Consider the following 27,290-nt stretch of genomic DNA (forward strand, 5'->3'; position numbering starts at 1 on the left):
TTAACAAACTACCAGAACATCTTCATTTAACCACTACAATGTACCTATAGGTTACACAGGTTTATAGATTTGTAAGTGACAACACACCACCCCTCTGGGCTCACTTATTTTTACCCAAGACACTGGCTAATAATAATTAGCAATTGTCAAATGGTTAAAGATGGTATTAGCTGTTGAACGACTATGCTATTTAATTCCAACTGATACATTAAATCATTAAAGATAATTTATTCAGGCATATATCTATATATATTTACACCATTTTTGCATTAGAGGAACTATAATCACATCATTTTATTAGTTAATCTTACAGTGTGATGTAGTACAGCTTTACCCAGAGCATTACGATAAATAAAAGAAATAAAGAATGATGCTTTAACTACTCACTTTCCCCAGGAGCTATGTCTACTGCCCAGCAGGTGCTGCATGCCTCCTGGTGGTGAAGTATTCTGAATTCACAATGACTGCATTTATAGGCACTAATTTCTAAACTATCATATTTGGTAGTCTAGGAGTTTCAGTTCCAACCCAAAGTATACAAGTGTACCTTAAAGTAGGCAGAAGACAATGGAAATACCCCAGCTGATTTTGGCTGAACTTCAGAGTAGGAAACTAATCAAAGAATGGCTTATCTCAGAAAATTCACAGTTTGAATTCGTATCATGCCCAGTATGCTCAATTTCCATCATGACACATGAAATTCTACAAAGTGCATCTGTGAGCCAAGAGACTCAGGAGATGTGTGCACTAGGAGAGAACAGAGCTTTAACAAAAAAATAGTGACTCTGTCAAACAAAAAAGACCTGTAGTGGCTCCAGAAGAACAGAGACAAATCCTTTAACCTCGTAAGATTTCTCAGTTTGCAAACTATTTGCAAATATATGTATTTTAAACCACACAGGTTACATTCAGCAAAAAACAAAAGCAAAACAAAGCTGCTGGTGCATTGGTATATTCAGGGGAAAACAGGTGAAGCTTTCCAAATTAAAATGTAAACCTCAGTCATGCTTTCTGCAAACTAGACAAAACTTTCTGCACCTCACACACTAATCAAAGCTATCAAATCATAGCAAAATTACTGGTAGGATATGAATAGATACAATTTGGGTTGGTTTGTTGTTGTTTTGTTGTCTCATGGAAGACAACAGTTTTTTATTATATGAACTGCTTGTATCAAGACAACAAGGGGAGTTAAATCCCTTAATTAAAGGCACCTGATTGTAATTTTGTAGAGACACATAAACAGAGAAGTTTCTGCATACTCTTGGCATAACTTTTTTTTAAAACTGCATATGCAGGAGTTTTCTAATATGTTTCTTCACTTCAGATCAAACAATATCATGGGAGAAATCACAAGTCACTTAGATCAATCAAAGCTGGCTGTAAGAATTTTCTGACCCATGTGGTTACTTTAGAAGTACAGTGTAAGATTGGCATTTGGGATTAAACAGTCATGCAGATCCTGACAACTTAGCAGAAACCATCTACAAAAGAAAGTACTCAAAGTGTAAATTCTCCAGTTTCAAAGTCAATTTTTAAAGCTAAGAGCGGAAGGGAACAGACTACAAGACCTGGATACTTACAACATGCAAGAGATTCAGTGCTGCAATATTTAACTGCTTCTGTTTGTGTAGCGCATTTTTTTGACATTTTATAAAGCTATGTTCATTCAACTTCTTGGTTCTTCTCATGTTTTACTTTTCATTAAGGCAGTCGGTCACAGTTCAACACTGCTGGAAAGCAGTTTCACTGGCTGCCATGAGAACTTTTCTGTGGAACCCATACAGAGGAAAGGAAAGGCAGTAGTGAATTTACTCCCTGCTGTAGAGCTCCAGCACAGTGACCGTCCTCCACTGTCCATCAATCTAAAAACTGAGCAGTGACACCAGTCTGAGGAACAAAAACTGTTGTATAACATATGCACCAAATCCTCCTACCCTCCAGGACCCACCTCATAAGCACTCAGCATCGGAAGCCTTTCCAATTTCAATAAAGCATTGCCTCTGCAATTCACAGCATAGACACAAAAAAATTCCACAAATTTATGCAACTCCATCAGAATCAGATAACAGGAGAAGGGAAGAATGACTATGTAAGCTTAGACAAAAGGAGCACAATAACCAACTAGCAGGAGTGCAGGATATTCAACCTATGAATTAGCACACAAATCAGTATGCAGGCATGTTGTGATTGTTACAGATTCCAGATCAAGTTTAATTTTTTACAATAAAAGAATAGCTCACCATTCATATGAGCATTTGATTATGGCTGTCCCTTACATTGTCCTGATGATGACTTGCTCAGGTGATGCTGAACCCACAGGGGCACGTTTGACAGCAGCCTAGCCATGGTTTCTGTCTGAAGGCAAGGGCACTAAATGATCTACTGCAACAGCCAATCACACTGGGAACCAAGCCAAGAACTGCAAGAACACCCTTCCCCTTGCAAGGGTCATCCACCCAGTCAGACACCAGCATGATCCAGAGACTGACCTTGAACTGACAAGAGTTACATATGGACTAAGGCATAGTTTTGTGTGATCTGCATTCACTGGACTAACCTTTCTGTATCAGCATAGCTATCTTCCGCTGGCTTATGAACAAGGCCCCTAAAGCTTCCCCAAGATGCTCAATCTAACTTGTGTTCGTCCTGGTAGCTTGTTTACACTGTATACTGCTAAAGTATTCCTGTCCACAGCAAGTAATCAAGACATTACAGCTGCTGCTTCAAATTAAATTTAAATTAAAAGAATTCTATCATCCTCATGCCTTTAATAACGCAGACAACCAGAAAACTTGCCGCCTTGTCCCACACGTGGGAATTCGCAATGTGTAGTGGCCATCACAAAACAGTAACATGCTGGGTTAAGTATCCTTACGGAATATTCCTGCCAAAAGCAATCCAGAGACCTTCAAAATCTGATTTCAATACAGCTTTTGAAATTCAAACCGTTAAAACCCACCGCAGGTAAAACACCAAGGCTCAGGCTGTATGCCTGAATGTGTTTGCTTATAGGTATGAGAGAATCTCAGCCCTCTGTGTGTGTATTCCTCTGATGTACTACTTGGTCTTTTGGAGAGCAGTATACAGCACTGCATTGCATAAAGCAGATGTGACTTACAGTCCTCATATTAATAGTTCCACAAATATACTAGCAACTCAAAAACACTGATTGTTTTTTCAGAATAGATTGATGCTTTGCTGGGAGCTTGCCCCATTCATTACAATGGAACTTAAATGCCTGACTATGACCTTGAGCCACAGAAGAAGTGTGGTTTTTTGAAAATTCCCAACAAGGCACTGAGTCACATAATCCTTTTAAAGGCTGTCCAACAACCCACCAAGACAGCCCTTAACCTTATGATACTTAGTTAGTTACCCTGTTAGTAACCTACATTTCACAGTCCAGCAAAGGAGATCATGTGCTTTAAAGCTTATTTGAAGAAACTGATTTATATCAGAAGCTTCAGTCAGATGTCAGAGTTCTTTATTGCACAGGAGGTACTGTGATCACATCTAAACCTGCTATATTTGCTTTAGAAAACCTGTTAAGGCTACCTGAAGATTTGCTACTTTGACTTACTGTGTAAGACACGGTAAGTCAATGTAAACTTTGCCCTCATGTCTAAGAAGTTGAATATATTACATATTGCAGCAGAATTCTCTCTATGCTCACTCAAGCACAGTTTAATTTCTTAAGCACTCAGCCTCAGAAGCTGAGATTTATAGCTCTGAAGGGTACATTGGAAATACCACACTGAAATGTAAAATACCAGTCTGATTCTGGCTCTGAGTGTTAAGCATTGTCAGAATGCTCAATTCTGCATAAAAGATCCAGATATTTAAGATTTAATTTGGAGCATGTAAGGTTAGGTTAAGACAAGCTGAGAAACTGGAAATATTTTACTGAAAGTGTTGCATAATTTTGTGCTTACAGCCTTATCCAAGGACTGTGACCCAGTACTCATTTCATTGGACTTGGAGGAGGCATGGGCATACACAACATCTGCTCCAGAGAACCAGGTAACAACAGTGATTTCTTTCCAGATGTAGCAGTACTTACTGCTGGGTTGTTCTCTTATCTCAGAGTTGTTCTTCAGGCTTCAAAAACTGGCAGATGCAACTGCACCAGATCACATCATTGTGTTTTTCTGTGTGTAGATTATGGCAGAAGCCATACCTTTTTCAAGGGAAAATAGTTTTTGACAGAAGTACAGGGCTCTAGGAGCTTAGTGACTGCTCAGTCCAGCACTGAGCATGGTCACTTTTGACAGATTCCCGCTCCTGCCTGCCTATTAAAAATGAGACAGTGAGCAGCCTTACAGAACCATAGAATCATTTAGGATGGAAAAAACCTTTAAGATCATCAACTCGAGCCATTAACTAGCACTGCCAAGCCCACCACTAAACCATGTCCCTAAGTGCCACATCTACATGTCTTGTAAACACCTCCAGGATGGTGACTTAATCACCTCCCTGGGCAGCCTATTCCAATGCTTGGCAACCCTTTCAGTGAAGAAATTTTTCCTAACATCCAACATCCAATCTAACCCACTCCACCTGGCACAACTTGAGGCCATTTCCTTTTGTCCTATTCCTTGTTACTTGGGAGAAGAGACCAACATGCACCTCACTACAACCTCCTTTCAGGTAGTTGTAGAGAACCATAAGGTCTCCCCTGAGCCTCCTTTTCTCCAGGCTAAACTGCCCCAGTTCCCTCAGCCGCTCCTCAATCGACGTGTGCTCCAGACCCTTCACCAGCATCATTGCTCTTCTTTGGACATGCTCCAGCACCTCAGTGTCTTTTTTTGTCATGAAAGCCGTGTGTCCTGCAAAGCAAGTCCTTCACAGTGAATTACATTCTTGGATATATTTGGATCTCACACATTTCTGTTAGCTTTCTTTTTCCAGCACAAATTTAAAACTTCTTTTCCTACACAGATAAGAGATGGTGACATGCTGCTTTATCACAGATTTTGATTTCTTTATTTTGTTTGTTATTACTTCCCTATTTAAGAAAACAGTAAGACAACCTGATTCTGTCACAATCAGACACACAATCTGGTACCATACAGTGAACTGGCACAGAAGACATTAAAAGAATTTGGCCAGCAAGAAGCTGTGAAGAAAAAGAACAACATGAAAACATTTTGCAAAGGGCGTTTAAGGAGAACTAGCACAATACAGAGAGAAGGGATAGCGTAAGGAGGAATAAAATGAGGCAGAGTGGGAATGTTGTGTGACAGGAACTGAGGCACCTGGAGTACTGATCTGAAAAACAGCTGGAACAGTCTCACAAGAAAACAGTGTACATGGACGTGGTGGGGGAGGGGACCAGGAATGGCCAGTATCTGCAGTGGAAGAACAAATTAAAAAGCAAACATCATCAAACAAAAAACAGGGACATAATTCAGATAAGAATTGCATTAAAAAAAATATCTCTGACACTGATGCACAAAACACATCAGTATGGTGTTCCTTAAAATTCTGTCCTGCCTTCTTAATGTAATTACTTTTGAGTCCTGTAAATGAAGGGATCATCCACCATTTCCTTTGAGATCCCAGCTTTGTGATTCAGCCCCATCACAATTTCCTTGAAGGAAGCTGATAATATACCTGAAGATACACAAGCCTTACGCAGCAACTCCTGACTTGCACAACACACACACAGCTTCCCTGCACCTGTTTCTGCTGCTGCCACACCAGGAATACTAGCATTCTGCCTCACAAGCAGGGTTGGCCCTAGAGATGCAGACTTGCCGCTTGGAAAGTGAGACTATTCCCTTTTTCCAAGGAAGGAAAAAAAAAGTTGGGGGGGAGAGGAATCATTCCTTCCATACATCATTTGCTTTCTGTGACTCCATTAAAGTTTGAGTCATTTTACACTGACTTGTTCATGCTAAGGAAGGAGAAAATGCTCACTAAAAATGTAAACAAAATAATTGAAAAGCAAAATAAGCGCACCAAATTATGAACTCTAATACAGGGTGGATTAGTGTGTGCCCTTGAAAAGTCTGTGTATATTTGACTCTGTAGGCCTGGTTTTCTTCAAGGATACGGAGTAGTTAAGTGATGTTGAAATATGTAATAAACTTTCACTTCCAGGGCCTTAGACTTCTACTTGATTTGAACAGTGTTTTTGCCTGAATATAGATCTCCATACTGAAGCTTGGAACTGTGAGTTTTATACCAACACACCAAACTAAGGTTCAGGAGATCTGGTTTGTTTCCTTGTGCTACCACAGATACTCATGTGCTTTTGTGCAAGTTGCCTACCCATCATCCAGCAACCTTCTCCCTCTGTGCCCCAAGACCCTCTGGTTTCAGCTGTGCCTCCCACTACCTCGCTGCCCAGCCAGCTGCCCCCGAAATACAGGTCTCCCTCAGGTAAGCCAGTTAGTTAGTCACACAGCTCAGAATGCAATGCCAGCAGAAGTGAAACAAACATAGCGCTAATGACTGTAACTTGCCTACTGTGAATTACATACACTTCAAAAAGCATACAAACTATACCAAGTTACACAACACTGCCTTTCCTCCTTGGTTATATCATATAAATGTACATTAGGAATTGAACTGCTAAAAAACAAACTGAAACTGTGTTCTACCTTTGGTACAGATAATTTGCTGTGAAGACGCAGTTTGAAAGTACTTTCTTAATTCAGCTTTCATCTTCTTAGCACTACTGAGCTTATAAAGTCAACCACACTTTCTTGCCAAAATATAGTTTTGCTTAACAAAAAGCTCCCTTGATTCTCCCCAGTAATGAATTCCATCTAAAGCAATGTCTTTTAATATTAGACCTGCCAGAATTTGCCAGCAAAACAGAGAAATCAGCATGGGTTTGTATAACCATTGTATTTTCCGTAAGGCAGCCGCGTTAAATCACAACCACATTATAACGTAAAATATTCCACATGTTCTTCAGCAACCTTCTGGAGCGAGAACTTTGTATTTTTTGTAATTAAATACTCTGTTTCTCAGAAGCATTGTAAGAGCTGGGTTTTAATTACAATACACATAGTGTGTCAGTACTCTTTTCTTAATTGACAAAGTACATTGTAATTTTAATTATTTTTTTTAAAGCAGATTTTCAAGTATGTGCTTTTGGAAAATGTTCTCAGAAGAAACTTCAGTCCCTTTTCTACAACAAATTATGGAGACTAGTACAAATCATTTGAAAGTATCTTTCATCTCATGTTTATACCCACTAAAAGCCAACACTGCAATGTGTCACTCCAGAAGCCTTGACCTGAGTAATCCAATAGAAAAAAAAAATACTAATGAAAGCAATTCATACTTTGCCCTTCAGACTGTAATTAAGATTTAGAAAATATGCCTAATGATAGCCCTATCCTCTCTTTAGTGCTTAGGGGAACAGAATTCAGTAGGACCAGGGACAGTGTGATCGCTCGTTTTTCTTTGTTCTCAGGGTAGCACCTAAAAATGTTAGCACATAATTTAGTGCCAGTGCTCAGTAGAGGCTTTGTCATTTTTTCTGAGACAAATGCCAGGTAGCACAAGCAGGTTAGTGTTTCTTGACGTAAGCCCCCATGCTGAATCAAACTAAGACCACCTATATGTTTCACAAAGACAACCACTGGGCTGGTAATGAATGTCACCCAGGAGATACCTCAAGTACAGCTCTGGCTGGCATACATGTAAAATCATGTTACTACCAACTTCCTGAACTTCTCATAGTTTGTGTTACATTTCACAGTTTCAGAATACATTCATTTTTTTTAAGCACAGATCATCATGATGTTCTTCACTGTTAAGCATACACAGTCATTTTATGGATTTAGATCACTTCCTTATGTTCAATTTTGAATTTGTTTGAACAATTTCAGAACCTTTAAAAGGTATTTTTGAGGTTTCTTCTTGTCTTTTAAAGTTTGATCTTACCATTACTGCTCCAATTACATGTTTGCTATTTGCAAAGAAAACACAGTGTTAGCTCATAATAGGATGTTTAGTCATCAAATTATTCCAAGAAGTAATATAGGGAATTATTTATCAGTCAGCCACCGCAGAAATATATCCATGCCTGGAAAAAAAAAAAAAAGAGAGAGTAATTTAGAGTTTATATACAAGATTTCACTACATTGTTTATGTTTTCTTTATCATTGTCTTTCATTTTTAATCTTAAGAAAAATTGATACTGCCCCTAACCAGACAAATAATAACACACCTAGTGTCCACTCAAATGTGTAATACCTGGCTCTTACAGTTAACCTTTTTGCAGGTGTTCTGAGATTTAGTCAATATTGAAAAATACTGTCACGCTGTGGATTAAGTGTTTGCAGTTTTCCATCTTAATATAGGTTATTTTTTCCATTCCAATAAATTAATCCCCCTGCATATGCTTAATCCCTTTTCCTGGCTTTAGATAAACTCTGCCAAGAAGGGACTCTCACAGATACTCCAAAAGCCTTTTCTTATTTATTTCCCCTGGAAAAACATTATGCTTTGGCAAAAAAACCACTCTTTCTGAGGACAACCTTAGAAAGCATCATACCAAGATTGTCAGCCTGCCGGGATAAGCAAGCAATGGTGAGACACTTAATCCAGGTTAGGCATAGTGCACTTATTTAAATCCCATAAATATGCAGAATTTACCTGATATTTAGGCTGGTGTTTTTTCAGACATGTTTGACTAGCTGTAGTTTTGGTTTCCATTTACAGGCATCATGACAGGACAGAGTTACGTACCAAAACATAGCAGTATTGTCGAAACAGCATAGTACACACCACCCATGGAAACGAGAGGTAAGCCATCTGAATAAGCAAAAATACAATTTTCAATATATCATCCTCAGAGAATTATTGTTGTTACCTGTGTAGAAACAAGTGTAAAACACTTAATCAGTTTCCTTGATGCTGCAAGAACAGAGACCTTCACATATTTTTTACCAAAACAGTCAAACAGATTTCGTTTGTCCTAGAACAAGGCTGACGAGAAAAGATAAATACTTGGGTACATGTACTACAGCTTCTGTTTGGCACCATGGCACAGAGGCAGATGTAAGCAGATTCATGCTGACTTCAGATGCATTGGCTTTCCTCAAAGAAAATTGAACAATTTGACAAAATTAGCATGTCTGATAAAAATATCAATGCTGTGGAAAGTCCAAAATCTCAGGAAAAAAAACCCAAAACATTTTGGTTGAAAATTCCTAATGAGTTCCAGGCATAAATGACAATCTCATATGAAGGTTCATGTGAGGTCCATTGCCAGGCATAGTCCGTTTCCTCATAGGCTTCCTTGCACGCTACAAGCATAACCCAGCATCATTTATTTATGTGGATTATGCTGGTTTTCTCTCATTTCACTCTATACTTTGAAGCCAGTCATCTTCTGATCTTTTAAATCAGCACCAGACAATATGTAAACCAGCAGCGAGAAAGTATTAGACTTTGCTTAGGCAGATTTATTTATGACCAACACAACGGCCTGAGCATTTGCCTGTAAGAAAGCAGCAATGGGTTGTGAGTCTGGCCAAACCTATGCAGAGTGCCATCAGGAGTGACTTTGCTCTGCCTTTGGTATAGCTATACTTTAGATAGGGTGGTTTTTTTGCGGAAGATGTGTAGCAACTCTTACCAACCACCAATGACTACCGAGGCATCGTGTTTCAGATGAACAGGAGTATTTCTGCAAAAGAACATGGGGTTATGTGACATTCTTAAGGAGCTTGTTTCTTGAAACAATACCGATTCTTTGCTCATTTGGAACATAGAGATGGAGCCACAGATGTGTAACACAATCAGAACTATCATAAACCTGAGTGACAGCTGAATAATTTTGTGTCTCACCCAAAGCATCTAAAGTCAGCTCCTGTTTGCCATGCACAGATAGAATTTTGTGGCTGCATCGCAAACAGCCACGTTAATGCAATTACTTATGTGCTGCATGTTCAACTAACTGTTCTCTGAGGGATTAACGCTGACAAGAACCAGAGACAAGGAGTGCCAAGTTCATTTGGACGGTAGTGGGAAAAATTTAGGTGCTGGACAAAAATCGGCAATGATAGTACATGCAGAGTTGTTGGTAGATAATAGTGTTTAAGAGGCAGAGAGGGGAGTGAAAAGCTACAGGGCTTCTCCTGGCACTGTTTGGAAGATGCATTTATAATCACAGACTGGTTTGTGTCGACAGGGCCCTTAAAGCCCACCTAGCTCCAGCCCCCTGCCCCGGGCAGGGCCACCTCCCCCCAGCCCAGGTTGCCCAGAGCCCCGTCCAGCCTGGCCTTGAGCCCTGCCAGGGTTTTCTTCCAAAGCTCTGAAATTTTAACTTTGTGCATGCAGTGATGTACTAGAATTTCCTGTGGCTTAGAGGGTTCATGTTTCATTTCTAATCCTAACTGCATAAGGATGTAATTAGCATTAATTAAAGCATCTCTGAAAATACACCTGTAAAGTTTAGCAGTTCAAGAGCTATTAGAGAGCCAGGTAACCACGTGTTAAAGCATCTACTAACCCTCCCTAACGCAAACGTTCAGTAGCAATGTGCCATCAGTCAAATTTATCGCAGTTATAAACACCCCATAGCGCAAAACATAAGGAGCTGAAGTACCGGTGGGCTTGATCGAGAAAGGAAGGGAAAAACCGCTCCCCCCAAGGTGCGCTTGTCGGCAGGGCGTCATCCGCCAGGTTTGCGGAGGGACCGCAACTGCCCCCGACGGCAAGGGCCGCTGTTCGGTGGGTGCGGGGCTGCCTGTACCGCCGGCCGCGGCCTCACCGCACAGCCCGGCGGGCCGGCCGTGCCCGGTGCGGGGGGCGCGGGGCGAGACCGGCCGTGCCGGGGTCGCCCGTGCCGGCAGCCCCCTCGAGGGCGGCCCTGCCGGCCGCGGGGGCACGGGCGGGCTGGCAGTCCCTCGGGAGCCGCCGGCCCGCGCCCGCCCCCCCCCCCCGGCGCGGCGGCGCCTCCCGGGAGGAGGAGCCGGCGGCGGGTCTCTCCCCGCCCGGCCCGGCGCTGCCCCGAGGTAGCGGCCCCACCGAGGACTGCGGCCGCCAGCGCGGCCGGGCGGGAGCCGCCGCTGCGGAGGTGGCGCAGGTAGGGGGGGCCGGGGGCGGGACGGTGGGGGCGGCCGGCGGCCCGGCCTGGGAGAAGGGGCGCAGGGCCGCTCTCGGTCCCGTGCCGGCGCCGCCGCACGGCGGCTCTGCCCGCGGGCTTTGAAATTCGTTAATTTTGCATGGAATAATTACTGGCAAGAAAGGAGCTGACGTGTTCCTCTTGGAGGATAAATTGCTAGCAGATTTATAAACACGCCGCATAGCCGGGGTCGTGATGCCACGACAGCCAAATGCGCCAGTTCCCATGTTTGCTTCCCTCGGAGATTACACTTTACCTGTAAGCAGCAGTTCATGGGGCGCATGGCACTCGGACGAGGAAGCTGTGAGGCTGGTTCTTTAAAATGACAAACATTCTGGATGTTGCACAGGGCTAAGTACTGAGAGGGAAGCCAAGAGTTTGGGGTCTGTTTTGTGGGTTGGTTTTTTTTCCAAGTTACAAAATTCTTGTTCTTACTGCTCTTGTTGAGCAACTCAGCACAGATGCCACTGTAAACGCTTGTGTGTTTGGTTTTCCTTGTAGGACTCCGTTCGCTTTTGCTGCAAAGGATGGTTGCGTAGCATTTTCCTGCAGGATGAAGGCAGCAGGCAGAGGCACACCGTGGTGGCTGGGGACCCTCCTCACTGTCTGCCTGGCTGCCCTCCCCAGCAGCAGTGCCTGTCCCAGGCTCTGCGCCTGCTACGTCCCCACCGAGGCGCACTGCACGTTCCGGTACTTCACAGCCGTCCCACTGCACATCCCTCCAAACGTCGAGCGCATCAACCTGGGGTATGTTTAACATCAAGATTTTAAATATTCTGACCAGTTACCTTTCAATACTTTGCAAAGCAGTATTTAAGAGCTTCTGGATTTAGGGCTAAAAATTACCCAAAGCAATAAATAAATCACAAGAGCTTAATGTTCTGCAGCATTCAGGATCGGTTGCAATCACAGCTAGCAAAGACCACCAACGCTAAGTGGAAATTTTGGGGATATATCACAGAGCACGTAAGAACTTCATAATGTTGTGAACTTAAATTAATTCTTTTATATTATCCCAACATTTTGCATCTGTAACATGGAACTCAGAAGGAATCTGAAATAGGGAGAATTTTTTCTGGGAAAAGATAGTTCAGAGCTCAGTGGGCTAGAAAATTAGTATGTGCATTAAAATCTTCAGAGACTTTGCTGTGACGTTAGAATGACATACAATGCTGGTATCTATGCTGGTATCTATGTATTTTATGCATTTATGTTCATACGAAATAGCCCTTGTCTGAATATCTCAGGCTCCAAAATGGTTCTGTTCTGTGAGCGGTTAAAAGGAACAGGGAGCAGATTATACCCAGGCTCACCTGGCTGGTTAACATAGTTTCCAGCAAGTGTCCTGTCACATAATCAAATGAGACCAGTCAGCAATATCTGACTCATATGTGTGTTGCTTTTGATATGCGTAACTTTTGCATCATCCATATGTGTATGCAGAAAATATAAAAGGAAGTTTTCATTGGAGTCTTCCCCTTGTCTGCCTTTTGATTCCAGGCAGCATATCCAGATCCCAGCTCCTGACTCCTGTCTGCCCTTTCCTTCTGTTTTGTCAGTGTTGTCCAGAAGTGCTGTATATGAAGTCTTACAATTCAGTATCAGTACTTTTAGAGGACTGTGGGTTAACTTGAGGTGTAGGGCATGTGCTTGAAATACATTAATTACTACTATGAAAAGGCTGTCTATCTGACTGGTGAATTAACCCAACTTATTTGTCACCATGGGGCACGGAAGGTGTGACTGTAGCATGAGAAGAGTCCCTGCGTTAGCTAATCAGGTCATGCAAGTGTGATAGTAGTTATGAAGTCAAAGGCATTGCTGCATAGGTACTCAGCAATTGCAAGGCTTACACAACACCTAATTCTGGGGTAGCGCAGCATCACTACTGTCCGTAGTCACACTGGCTGGACTTAGATGTGACCAATAGTCAAACCTCTTCTAGCAGAGTAGCTCACACTTAAAGGGTGTTCTGTTTCATTTTTGGTTTCCCTGTTTAAATCCAGCCTTGACTGTCCACACTGTATGCATGTACGTGGAAATCTGTGGAGGCTGAGGCTCTGTCTGAGCTAATTAACTAGCAGTGTGCACCATTGAACCTCTGTGGAGTGGAAATAAAACTCAAGACGTACCACTGAGATGGGCAGACAGCACAGTCCAGCCAAGGGCCAGGGTGGGATGGCAAGGCACTCTGCAGAACCCACCTGCGCCATGGCCTAGGCACCAGCCATTGCCATTCAGGGCCCAGGAGAGAGGTCACACCCCAGTACCCCTGGTTCTACCTGATTCTCAGGGGACAGCACAGGAAGCTTGCTCTTGCTTACGGTCCTCTCTGTGATACTGCAGCACTGGGAAAGCCCTCAACTGAAAGAAGGAGGCTTCAACCGTATCGCCAAGCTCTGCCAGCACAAGAGCTCCTTGCTCTTCTTCAAAGCTGAGCATTCTTGCCTGCACAGTTTTGCAGTTGTTTTCCCAATCCACTGTGAATATAGTCTCAAAAAGCTGCCCTGGAAAAGTTACCAAATTTTGTGCTAAAGTGAAGGAATGACTTAAAATTTCATTGTGGCAACCAGAAGTGCTACCTACCTTTATATATTTCCACAGAGTTCTTCTTTTATTTTGGTTTTGCTTGTTTGTTTTAAAACTTGTGAAGTCCCCTGACTTAAACCCAGGTCCTTTGTTACAGTTACAACAGCTTGCTTAAACTGACAGAAACTGACTTCTCTGGCCTGGAGAAACTGGAGTTACTGATGCTGCATAGCAATGAGATAAATACAATCCCTGAAAAGGTGTTCAGGGATCTATATTCATTACAGGTAAGAAGTAAGTGACCTAATCTTAGTTTTTGTTACAACTTTTAAACTACCTGTAGTAATACTAATAAATGGAAGCAGACCCGTGGTCCGTAGCATTTTGGTTTCATGTTTCTTATTGTATCCACGTGACAGACAACAGCCTTCAGGATCCAGTATCCTAACGGGAAATGTCTTTCCTTCCCAGGTGGGCATTCATTCAGGTACAGTTTAAAGAGTCTGACAAACATACTGGTAGACATTCTGTGAGGAATATCTTAATGGGCAACTGCAGCTGAAACTCCTGTTAAATTTCCATCTAGAGCTGTTATTAACTGCTGTTAAAATGTTGTAGCTGTGATAAACTAAGAACATGAGAGGCCTGAATTGTTCAGACAGAAAACACAGTACTGGCTCAGTTGCTGGTTTTAGAGGATCAGGGGCAAGGGTGAGAGGGGAAGTCAGAAGCCAGGTGAGCTTTGGAGCATACAGACCTTCAGGTTTCAATAACTCTCATGAAGGGTTGTTCCGTGCCTGAAAGCTTGCTCGGTAACTCCTTGCAACTGACTTAATAAAACAAGCTTCATGGGAGTCATATAAGCTTTTCATCCCTTATTGGCAAGCAAGATGGCAACACAATTATAGAAAGTTTTAATGGAATTGTATTTGGCAAATAAACTTGCGTGTTATTGTGATTTTGTACTCTTCCTCATTAATTTTCAAAATACAGAATTCTTGACTGTAACAGTATAATTCCAACAGGAAAAGTAACAACAAAAAGGATGTCTTGGGTACCATATTGAATACTTCAGCAATACAGCAGGTTTGTTCATCTCATAGCTACGAATTTCACTTTTAACCTGTCAGCAACAAAATGACACCTGAGACTTGGGTTTGGCAAGTACACATCTCACATAACATAAATCCTGAAACTGGAAACGCACTTGTCAGTCCTGTTGGTTAAACATCTAACAAAATAGGCTGTTGCATGCATTTTTATACTCATAACACTGGCTAGAACAAAAGCCACTACCACAGTTTATGGTCAAATTCTGCTTACCCTTTTCGTAAGTGTGGTTTCATTGGGATTTTCTGGAATGAGAAATAAGCGTTGCTTTATTTTGTGTTTTTTAAACACTGCATTTTGTAAATGTGACTGTAGAAGTGTCACCCTGATGGACTGTTGTGTTGAAACAAGAAAGCATCCTTGTAGTCCTGAAACTAACATCACATTTAAAAATAATTCCTCCAAGTTTTTTTCCAATCACTCGCACTACTGGTCTGGTGAAGCACTTTCACTTCACAGAGGTAACCATCAATCAAAATTTGTTAGGAGTCTCATAACGATATAACATGGGCTAATATTATACATCTGTTACTTTTTCATCAACAGGTTTTAAAAATGAGTTATAACAAGGTCAGAGTACTTCAGCAAGATGTTTTCTATGGTCTAAAGAGCTTGGTGCGGTTGCATATGGACCACAATAAAATTGAATTTGTAAATCCCAACGTTTTCTACGGACTCACATCACTGAGGCTGGTCCACTTGGAAGGCAATTTACTCAAGCAGCTTCATCCAGATACATTTGTCACCTTGCACTATAGCCAAATATTTAAAATATCCTTCATGAAGCATGTATATTTGTCTGACAATGTGCTGGCATCGCTACCAGAAGAAATGTTTTCCTACATGTCTGAGCTAGAGAGTGTTTACCTTCATGGAAACCCATGGTCCTGTGATTGCAATCTACAGTGGCTTGCAGAATGGGCAAAAGAGAGGCCAGGTGAGCTGAAGGCCTTGTTTATGCTTTTTAATCATGTCATAGCATCTTATTCTTTCTCATAAAGGTAATTGTGCTTTATTCATCCATTTATTCTCCCAGAAAAGGCTGGAAGACAGGATTTTTGTAGGTGCATGTGATCAGGATAAACAGATTAATACCACTCCGTTTCCCAGATTAAATGAATCTAGTGGCCTTAACCCATTCCCAAGTGCAACTTCCCTTAATGGAAGGTTTTCCTCGGTCTGTCCAAAGATTCTGTGCACCAGGAGAATCCACAGGGAATTAAGAAAGCTCATTTTTATGTAATTGGCAAGAGTGAAGGCCACGTTGTACTTGATTCTTCAAAAAAGAAATAAGGAGCAGGACTCAATGACTTTTTCTGTTGCTGCCCTGAGTGGAGGTTGGACACAGTAGTGTAGTGTTACTCCCTAAACTGCTAGAGCTTGTCTCTCTCAGAAAAAAGCTACAGCCACGTACTGCAACAGAGCCCCCCCTGCATGGTGTAAAAGCACAGGGACCAAAGAGCACTGTACTGAGCTGCAACAGCAACAGTCCTTATGAATTTTCTCTGATGCAACTGCTTAGGTTTTCGCAAGTTACTGTAGGTTTTCACAGGTTGCTTTAAGATAAAATTTTTAAATATTTTAATATTCAAAGTAACGACTTGCTGGTAGCTAAGTCTTTTTTTTTCTTTTTTCTTTTTTTTTATAATAAAAATTGTATCACAAAAGCTTACTGCATTTCTCTTCCCTTCAGATCTTATAAAGTGCAAAAAAGACAGAAGCTCCGGTGCTCAGCAATGCCCAGTTTGTGCTAGTCCCAAAAATCAAAAAGGGAAAAGCTTAGCGGATGTTCCTTCTGCATCTTTAAGCTGTGCTAAACCAGCCATACATGACTCCCTGAAATTTAAAAACCTTACAGTGCCAGATGATGGGGATTTCAGTTCCGTATCTCCCAGGGACTTCTTAGCTCCTATAGGATCCATGGTTTTGAACATGACTGACCAAGCCGGAAATCGAGGTAACTTGGTTTGCGATATCCAGAAACCTAAAGAAATGTCTCCAATCTCATTTGACAAAGATGGCGACAGTACAGCACTCAAAACATCATTCTCAGCATTTCTTGTGTGTGGCATTGATTATGAACACATTCAGCAGCTATGGAGCATACTGGCACTGTACAGTAATTCTCCCTTAAAACTGGAAAGGAATGTCCTAGTGACTAACGTGCCTTTTATTAGTTACAAATATAAACAAATCTACTCTGAAAAAGATGAACTTTTTACTAATATAGAGACTGAACTGAGAGCTGAACCATCCTGGTTAATGCAAAGCAAAGTGGCATTACAGCTAGACAGGACAGCAACCACACTTAACACATTGCACATCCAATACTTTACGGATGCTCAGATTATTTTGCCTGCTGCTGACAAAAAAGAGGTGAGAAATAACTGGACCATCATCTCCAGGGACAACAAAACACAAACAGAGCACACTGTTTTAGTTGGGGGGACCGTAGAACTAGAGTGCCAAGCAATTGGAGAACCAGCTCCTGCAATCGAGTGGATATTGGCTGATGGGAGCAAAGTTAGAGCTCCTTATATCAGCGAGGATGGAAGAATCATAGTAGTTAAAACTGGAACATTCACATTACGGACAGCTGATACTTTTGACACTGGGCTTTATCACTGCATAGGCACAAATTACAACGATGCAGATACCCTCACGTTTAGGATTACTGTGGTTGATCCTTACGTGGAACACAACAGCATAAATGGAGCCCAACTTTCTACATTTGTTGGCGAAACACTCTACCTTCCCTGTACATCCACTGCTGTTCCAGATGCTGCCATTAGTTGGGTGTTACCTGAGCATGCAATTCTTCACCATTCTGTAAGAAACAAACATATTTTTGACAATGGTACCTTGAGAATACAAGGGGTAACAGAGCGAGACAGTGGCTACTTCAGATGTGTCGCAGCCAACCAGTATGGTGTTGATCTTTTAGTTTTCCAAGTGCTGGTTAGAAAAGATGAAACCATTCTAAAGAAAAAGCATGTGGCTGCGGGAGAATGGGAGGAGGGCGATGGCTCTGGCAATGCAATGCTGGTCTCTGCCACAGCACAGAAACATCCTTTAGCTACTCTGGCTACCTTGACAGCTAATCAGGAATCTTCTGCCTCAGCAGCCAGAAATTGGGTCACACAGAGTGCACATAAAAGGAATAGCTATGGGAAAATCACTTACAGGCACTACAGGGACAAATTAAGCAGACGGTTTAGAGGACAGAGAAGACAGTTTGTTTCCTCAGCCAGGAGAGTCGATCCACAGCGCTGGGCAGCCTTTTTGGAAAAAGCAAAGAGGAACTCAACTTTGATAGAAAAACGAGGACAAGTTGCAATGAAACCACGTATTCAAGCCCGTACATTCTCAGAAGTACCTGGGGATGAGGAGGAAACATCGGGTGATCTCCCAGCTCCAGAAGAAGAATTCATGATGCCAGTAACAGAGACAGCCACTGTATCTATGCCAGGGAGAGCAACAGAAAGCATGGTAACTGCAGAACCTGAGATGACTGCGACTAAAACTCCTGCTAGGAAAGCCTCTCTCCTGGTTGCTGAGGTAGTAACTCCCTTACCCTCTCCTTTTTCACAGTCTGTGTCATCTGACAGCAGGCAGCCACAAACATACCTAAAACCTACAATTACAAACTCATGGGAAGGATCTGATTTAAGTCAGATACCAGCAAATGGTATAAAACAATCAAATGGAGCAAGCAGAACATCTACAGTCTTCCCTGCTGGGCAAAGGTTTGTATATTCTGGGGAAGGTAATAACCAGCATTTAACATCTGTACCTACAACACCCATGACAGATGTTACAGACACCAGCAAGTCTGTAACTTCCCAAAATGCAGACGACAGGTTACATGTTTTTACTGAGTCTATTGATAAGAGTTCAACCAAAACAGACCAAGTGTTTGTAGTGACAGTCAGCGAACCAAGTCTTGAATTTGGTCACATTTATTTTCAGAGTACTCAGAAACGAGTAACTCCTAAGCCACCATTGGCCTCAACTATCATGACTCACCCACAAATTCAGATTTTCCAAGATGTTACAACTCATGTGCCCCAGGCCCAGCAGCAATTTGGAAAACAAAGGAAAATTTCTGGTAGGAGACGAATTGTTAGGCCAGGACGTATTCCAAGTATGAAAGAACAAAGGTACAGTTTTGGGAGGCCAGGATCTGTCAGAGGAAGTACAGCTGTGGCTGCAGATGTTCAACTGAATATGAAATATGTATCAAATTTTTCAGCCTTAAATAATTCAGGCAGCTCCATCAGCCCATTTAGCCCAGAAGCACCTCCGTCCTCTCCCTTGACCATGAATATGCCACTGGAGTATCCAGCAGGTGCTCGTCAAAACACAGCATTTCTCAGTGAACAGGAAAATGAACCTAGTGCAACGCAAAAAGCTACCACAGCAGTCATGCCTTTTATTACAAAGGGCATGCAAGATACTACTCAATGGAAACTGGAGAGCAGTGCTCAATTTCAGGCAAATACCGATCAAGTCCAATCTTTTAGCATCAGACCACCACCACCAGCAATCCGCACAGCTCACGTCGCTACAGAAATTACACATACTATAAGCAGTAAGATACTGTCTACCCTTGAATCAGTCTCACCCAGCATTAAGCCTAGAACCTCACCAAAAAATTCCCAAGGAGGAAAAATTACTTGGGAATGTCTCTTTGGAAATGGTGCACAAAAAGAGGTTCTGAAGGAGCTACCAGAGCAACAGCCAGATACGTGTCCATCGACGGGGGTATCAACCATGCTTCCTAAAACTGCAGCAGTATTATCCACATCTAAGATGTCTCCTTTGCACTTTTTGCCTGTTTCAACAGGTGGGAATCACAGCAGCAGTTTCTCATCTTTAAGCAAACCCATCCGTTATGGCAATGGTAAGTCAGAAGAACATCTTCCCACTACAAAACTGCGTTCTTCCTCTAATCCTGCAACGAGTGCAACCAAAGAAATGGATATAACAGGTTTGAAGCCAAAAGTTACACCTATTATTACTCCTCGACCTGACACCAAAATCACCAAAAGTAAAAAATCCAGAGTGGAAAGAAAGAGAGGTCAGCGGAGGAAGAGGCCTCCTAAAACATCTGCTTCACAAAGCGTGACTGCAGGCCACGGTACTGCAGCAATTCCCTCTGTGAATACAGCCATGCCTGTCGTGGCAACAGGTAAATCATTAACTATGCCTACAAGTCTTCTGCCTGCAAAACCTCTCTCTGAGAGCATTAGCACAGTCTCAGTGACAGAAATGCCAGCTCTGCACATCCTGAACACACCAGGCACACCTCAGGACATCCCTACAGCAGGCACGCAGGCATCAGCAACCCCTGTCACATGGAGAAGCATCCAGTCAGCCACGCTACCCCCCAACAGTCGTATTGCTCAGAGCCCTGCTGTGCCGATCCAAACCACACCACAGCTTTCAAAGCCTTTCAACGCTACAGGTGTGCAACCTGCCACAGTCTGTGCAACGCCTGGGTCAGAACCTGCTCAGCGCATCAAAGCCACTGCAACGGCAGGTGAAAAATCACACCAGAAAATGGAAAATAAATTTATCCAAGAAAACCATGTAGCACAACCCGCATTCCCAGCAAGAACAGAGTCAAGTGTTCCTGCTGCCACCAGAGTCATCACTCTTCCAAGCACTCAGCATCCCACCCCTCTGCCAGCCCCAACAGCAGTTGTGCCACCTGCACATACTGCAAGAACCAACACGCCTCCCTGGCGGGAGATCAAATTCTGGCAGAAGCCATCTGCTAAAGTCACGAAGAAAGGCGACATGTTAACTGTCAATACACTGACCGTACTGAAGGCATCACAGGTTGTGACTCCATATGCTCTTCTGTTGGGAAGGGACAAGGACAGGTCTGCCAAAGGCTGGTCTGAAAAGAGACAAGATCAAGAAACTGCCACCACCAATCCTATAGCCTTGGGCCCATTAAGCAGAAATACTTTTGCAAAGCCCAGAGTAATTGGAGGAAAATTAGCTGCTTTTACCGTGCTAGCTAATTCAGATGCTTTTATTCCTTGCGAAGCTACTGGTAAACCCCCTCCAACAATACAGTGGACCAAAATACTGTCAGGTAAGCTTGATAAAACTCTCTAGGATCTGCCTTCCGTTGTAGTCTTGTAATTTGGCAGATGTTCTGTGTGACAAACTCAAGTATTGTTTCATTTAAGAGTACTGTAAAATATCAGTGAAAAGATGAACTTGGAAACAGTGAAAAAGAAAGATATCCCAGCACACTTGCTGGAGTGTCTTAATTACAAAACGGTTCTTTAGGGAAATAAAAAAAAAAAGAAATAAATCATCTATATTTAACCATAATTCTGGGCTTATTGTGAGAATATTTCAGTGTTTATTTATTCAATGTTACCTGCTATTTCAGAACAGTGAGACAAAGTGAAAAGAGAAATCTGTCTGTGGTAACAAACCAACCATCAAATCAAGTTAAAGCTGTGCCAAAACATTCCTGAATATGCACAACTATGCCGAAGTACTTTTGGATATGCAAAGCCCCATCTGCTTTATCCAAACTTTGTCTCTACTGAGGACTAAGTTTTGTTTCTGCTTTAAAGCTTTCTCACTGTATATGTAAAATACTATTATTTCTCCCCTTCTTACCTGTTGTCTTGGTTATTTGGGTACAGTAGACCAGGACAGGAAAATTGTTTTCAGGGACCAAAGATAAAGAAGAGATTCTGATGTGCTGCACTGTTGTCCCCTTGCTTCCCTAGGGACTGATGCTCTGGAAAGCCGAGGTGATGGCAGATGGACAGTGTTTGCCAATGGCACGCTCGCCATCACTCGGGTGGACCTGGAGGACCGTGGGCAGTACCTGTGCACTGCGGCCAACCCACATGGTGTGGCACGGCTCCTGGTCACCTTATCGGTAGTGGCCTACCCGCCCCGCTTCACTGGTGGCAGGTTGCAGCTCCTCACCGCTCACTCCGGAAAGCCCATGGCAGTGAAGTGCAAGGCTGAGGGCAGGCCTCCTCCCACCATCTCATGGGTTCTAGCAAATAAAACGCACATCTCCAACTCTTTCACAGGACATAACAAAGTTCACGTGGAACCGGATGGCACTTTAATTATCAAGGAAGTCACTGTTTATGACAGGGGCATCTACACATGCATAGCTAAAAACCCAGCAGGCACTGACACACTGGTTGTAAAACTGCAGGTCATCGCGGCACCTCCCACCATTCTGGAAAAGAAGAGACAACTTGTCGAGGGAATGATGGGGGAAAATCTGAAATTCCCATGCACCGTGAAAGGGAATCCTCAGCCCACTGTCCACTGGGTCCTCTTCGATGGCACGGTGGTGAAACCTCTGCAGTTCATAAACGCAAAGCTGTTCCTGTTCTCCAATGGCACCCTCCACCTCAGCAACATCGCCCCATCTGACAGCGGCAATTACGAGTGCATAGCCACAAGCTCGACTGGCTCGGAAAGGAGGGTGGTGAGCCTCATGGTGGAACACAGAGATACACTTCCAAAAATAGCTACCACTTCTCAAGAAATAACTCAGTTGAATTTTGGGGACAAGTTGCTTCTGAACTGCACCGCAACTGGAGAGCCAAAGCCCAGGATCATCTGGAGGTTACCCTCCAAGGCAGTTGTTGATCAGTGGCACAGGTAAGAGTCTCTTCCCCCCACCCCACCCCCACCTCTGAAACTTCAAACACTGTCATCTGGTGCTCATCTAACAGCCTGCTATATCACTGAAACAATACTTTGTAAACTAAATTAACTTTTAAACATTTAACAGCAGTGAAACATCTGTGATGATGGCTTGTTATTAAATGTCTAGTAACAGACCATATTAATTGTTATAAGTGGGCGAGGTCTCACCAAAATGAATACAAGTCCTATTTGAATTAAGGAAACCAATGTTAATCATGCATTGGCTGAATTTTGTCATTTTATAGGCAGAAAAGTTATTTACAAGAGATTTTCAAAGTAGGACTGGGGAGGAAGAGGCTTCTGTACTCTCTGCTAAGTCTACCTTTGAGGCCCCCCCCCCCCCACAGTCACGCTTCATCTTCACTTTGGGAGAGGCAGCACCAGACCAGAGCTGGGATGAGGAGGGAGATCCAGGTCTGTGCCCTGCTGCAGGAAAGGCAGCCAGAGAGCAACCACTCAGTGCCAAGTATTGTTCTGGACAACACGCAGCAGTGCTGCTAGCTGCCCCAGCTGGGCACAAGCGTTGCGGGTTATCTGCAAGGAGAAGCATGAGGGAGAGGAGTGCAGGCTGGTGGGATGAGGGATGTAAAGTTCAACAGGCTGGCTTGTTCACAGAACAGTGTTCAGCGAGGCAGAGGTGGCATTGTGCAGCTTTGCGTGCCCACGTGGTGTCAGCAAACACACATATCTAGGTAACAACAAAAGAGGCAACTGCATCAGGCTATAACCCATCGGGTGGGTGGGTGATGCGGACACAGTGCCTTTGGAGGGAATGCCTGTATCATATCATGCTGTTAATACTGTCAGTCACCTCCAGTGCTCAGTATTCACCTCCAGCATTTTGTTCCATAATTCTTTTCCTCATTCTTCCCCCGCAACAGAATGGGAAGTCGAATTCATGTCTACCCCAATGGATCCTTGGTTATTGAGGCAGTTACTGAAAAGGATGCAGGTGACTATTTGTGTGTTGCAAGAAACAAAATTGGGGATGATCTGATACTGATGAAAGTCAGCATCACAATGAAACCAGCCAAGATTGACCAGAAACAGTATTTCAAGAAGCTGGTGCCATATGGAAAAGATTTCAGAGTGGACTGCAAGGCCTCTGGGTCACCCACACCAGAAATATCCTGGAGTTTGCCAGACGGGACAGTGATCAATAATGCCATGCTGGCAGACGACAGTGGACACAGGTCTCGCAGATACGTCCTCTTTGACAATGGAACTCTGTATCTCAACAAAGTTGGAGTGACAGAAGGGGGGGATTATACCTGCTACGCTCAAAACACACTGGGAAGAGATGAGATGAAGATACACCTCATGGTCATTGTGGCAGCCCCTCAGATAAAGCACAATTACAAGACATACATTAGAGTGAAAGCTGGAGATACGGCATTACTGGACTGTGAAGCTGTGGGAGAACCCAAGGCAAAAATATTCTGGTTACTACCTTCCAGCGACATGATCTTGTCATCAACGGGCAGACACTTCCTGCACGCCAACGGTTCCCTATCCATCAGTCAGGTCAAACTGTTAGATACTGGGGAGTATATGTGCGTGGCTCGCAATCCCGGAGGGGACGATACAAAATTGTATGAAGTGGATGTTGTTGCTAAGCCACCTATCATAAATGGTTTATATGTGAACAAAACAATTATGAAAGTGACAGCAGTGAGGCATTCAAAGAAACAAATTGACTGTAGGGCAGAAGGTACACCTCCCCTGCAGATCATGTGGATCATGCCTGACAATATTTTCCTAACAGCTCCATACTATGGGAGCAGGATTGTAGTACACAAAAATGGGACACTGGAGATTCGGAACTTAAGGCCTTCTGACACAGCAGATTTTATCTGCGTGGCACGTAATGATGCAGGAGAGAGTATGTTGGTGGTGCAGCTGGAGGTACTAGAAATGCTAAGGCGACCGATGTTTAAAAATCCATTCAACGAAAAAATAATAGCAAAACCTGGGAAAGCCACCATGTTGAATTGTTCTGTGGATGGAAACCCTCCACCTGACATAAGCTGGATGTTGCCAAACGGCACATGGTTTTCCACTGGCATCAAGACTTCCCAGTTTCTCACAGGAAGCAATGGTACTCTCACCATCTACAATCCTGATAGAGACAAAGCAGGAAAGTACCGCTGTGCTGCCCGGAACAAAGTCGGCTACATTGAAAAGCTGATCATCTTGGAGGTTGGCCAGAAGCCCAGTATTCTCACTCGCCCAGTGGGGCCAGTGAAGGGCATTAGCGGAGAGCCGCTATCACTTCACTGCCTGTCTGATGGCAGTCCCAAACCAAACACAGCGTGGACCCTGCCAGGCGGCAACATGCTGGATCGACCGCAGATCAACAAGAAATACATACTGCTGGAGAACGGCACTTTGGTTATACGAGAAGCCACCATTCATGACAGAGGAAATTACATGTGTAAGGCCCACAATAATGCCGGAGAATCCTCTGTAACTGTCCCTGTCGTTATTGTAGCCTATCCTCCAAGGATTACAAACAGACCGCCGCAGACCATACACACGATGCCTGGAGCAGCGGTTCAGCTCCACTGCAGAGCACTGGGGATACCAAAACCAGAAATTACCTGGGAATTACCTGACCACTCAGTACTCCCCACAGGTCACCAAGGCCGTGCATCTGGGAGCAAACTGCTTCACCCCCTGGGGACACTGCTCATCCAGAATCCCCAGCCCTCCGATTCCGGCGCGTACAAGTGCACAGCAAAGAACCATCTTGGCAGTGATTTAACAGTAACATACATTCATGTCACTTAAAGTAAGAAATACAACATGAATGAGTGTTAGCAAAGTCTACAGCTGGACCGACTCATTCCTGGCATATGTATAATCAAAGGCAGCCACAGGCATGGAAGTGCCTAAACACACTTAAGAGTGATCAATCTGCAATGACTGTAGAAAAGAGAGGAAGGACTTGGGGAAAATTAGACTTAGCATCATTACCTGGCATTGGTTCTTTCAGTGATTAAACAGATTTAAATTAAAAGAAACTCAAGGCCCTTTTGCTCTGTCAGCAAACATTGAGTACCAAACAAAATTACTTTCTGGAAATGTACCTAGAAATTTCAGTGAAGGACAGACTTTCGTATTAGTTTAATATTGTCCACCTTCTATGACTGTTGTGAACATGGATCACATTAAAGCAAGAGTATCTGAGAACCAAAGAGCAGATTTTATTGCGATGCAAATTACCTTCTTAATATGAACATTTAGTATGTTCTTTTTAATAAATACTCAATGGTGAAACAAGTAATGAAGTATGTTTAATAATATAGCTCTGTTTCGCACAGTCTTTTTTGCAGAACTTTGGGATGATACATACAGAACAACTCTGCTCTCATTTTGAAATGAGAGAGTAAGCTTTGTTTAGTGAAAGCACAAAGGCCATGTACAGAGACACTCTGGCTTGGCATAATTTTCCTATTGTCACAAAAGCATTTGTTGAAGATTTTTCACTAGAAAACAACTGCAACAATTTGCACATAAATTTAGAATTCAGATTTCTCAAATCAGCAGATAGCCCTAAGCAGCAACCTTCTGTACCTGAGGGAGAAATGCCTCCGCAATGGTAGGAAATGGTTACCTACATGTTTTATTCTCACAAATCACAGACTGGACTGGTCAAATACATCTTTAAAAGTTCAAGCCAGTAACAAAAGCTCAGTTTCTTTTCTTCCTAAGAGCAAGGTTAATGTTAGGACAGAGGGGTGCATAGATGTAATGCAGCCTTTCCCTTTAAATCTGCAAATCCAGGATCTCTGTGTCTTGTAGAAGAAAGGGCACTGTCCCTACACCGCAGCCAGCAGTGCCCAGCATGGCCCAGTCCTGCTGGAGTGGACCAGGGATGGCACAGCTGAAGCCAGGACTGTGGGAAGAGAGCAGTCTCTTCATCCGTTAGAGAAAGCCTGATGGATGTACAAAGGGTTCTGTAACCACGCCCTGCCTCATGAACAATTCCAGCTCTTTACATGATTTAAAATAATCAAAGAAATCCTAGCACGGTAGCACATCTGTGAGATGCCACTTACAAGAAGGGTCTGCAATGCAACTCCTCAGCGTTAACGTGACAGCAGCATCTGAACCGCCTGCAGTACCATCTCTTGGCAGCAGCTGATGAGCTCAGTGAGAAAGTATTCAAGTACAAAGAGCTAAATGGAAATTCTACCTCATTTAACCACATCACAATCAGCCTGGGGAATTTTTTGATTTTTTTTATTTAAGACTATAACCTCAGCCTTGATTGCTTTTATGCAGCTTTGATCATTTCCTGATGTCAACACACACATTTTGCTGTGCACTTGTTCCCTCCTTGCACAGTGTTGATGTAGTAGCACTGCAATGGTTTGACAATATGAATTTCACTGGTTAATATCTGTAATAGCTTTAGCTACTGTGAAGAACAGAAAATCTCCTTAAAAAAACTGATCAGAAGCAATGTTTACATAGGACTTACCCGACTATTGTAAAAGTCAGCCAAAATCTACTTTTCTACAGATTTCCATGTAGTGTAGTGTAGCCAGTGGAGCTGGCTGTACTGCCTCCCCAGTCCTCGGAGCTTGTGCAGTGCAGTCTTCTCCCCTCCCCACAGAACACCTGGCTGCAATACCATCTATAAATGCTTTGTATGGTAAACTAAGCAAATTGAGTTAATACAAAGTAGAGAAAAAATAATCCTATGTGTATTTTAAATGTAGTCTGTGTTCCACTTCCAAAATGAATGCATTTAAAAAAAATAATCATATAGACTTAACTCCTACATTACATAAATAGTAATAAATTTATCGTGTTTTTTCAACTCTAATACCAGCAAAAT

The 27,290-nt window shown here is 43.0% G+C and overlaps 1 protein-coding gene and 1 long non-coding RNA gene across 4 annotated transcripts; one reads left to right on the plus strand and one right to left on the minus strand.

The window, feature by feature from the left end:
• Window positions 1-6,987: 6,987 nt before the first annotated feature.
• Window positions 6,988-8,840, minus strand: LOC114014494 (uncharacterized). Of its 2 annotated transcripts, none has more exons than XR_008734507.1 (2): window positions 8,713-8,840; window positions 6,988-8,047 (listed from the first exon to the last, which is right to left on the minus strand). It is a non-coding gene; the product is annotated as an uncharacterized LOC114014494 (long non-coding RNA). The 2 variants fall into 2 exon arrangements; XR_003557986.2 differs by having other exon boundaries at window positions 8,620-8,834.
• A 2,655-nt stretch (window positions 8,841-11,495) lies between these two features.
• On the plus strand, window positions 11,496-25,730 carry IGSF10 (immunoglobulin superfamily member 10). 2 transcript variants are annotated; one of them, XM_027798352.2, is made up of 6 exons: window positions 11,496-11,842; window positions 13,782-13,911; window positions 15,281-15,671; window positions 16,428-20,840; window positions 21,496-22,396; window positions 23,326-25,730. In XM_027798352.2, exons 1-6 carry the CDS (start codon window positions 11,649-11,651, stop codon window positions 25,232-25,234), a joined length of 7,938 nt encoding a protein of 2,645 aa, XP_027654153.2. In that variant the 5' UTR covers window positions 11,496-11,648; the 3' UTR covers window positions 25,235-25,730. The 2 variants fall into 2 exon arrangements, with proteins under 2 accessions (XP_027654153.2, XP_055579921.1); XM_055723946.1 differs by having other exon boundaries at window positions 16,428-16,691.
• The last annotated feature ends 1,560 nt before the right edge of the window (window positions 25,731-27,290 follow it).

The sequence above is a fragment of the Falco cherrug genome, chromosome 11 (assembly GCF_023634085.1).
Source record: "Falco cherrug isolate bFalChe1 chromosome 11, bFalChe1.pri, whole genome shotgun sequence".
Classification (NCBI taxonomy): domain Eukaryota; kingdom Metazoa; phylum Chordata; class Aves; order Falconiformes; family Falconidae; genus Falco; species Falco cherrug.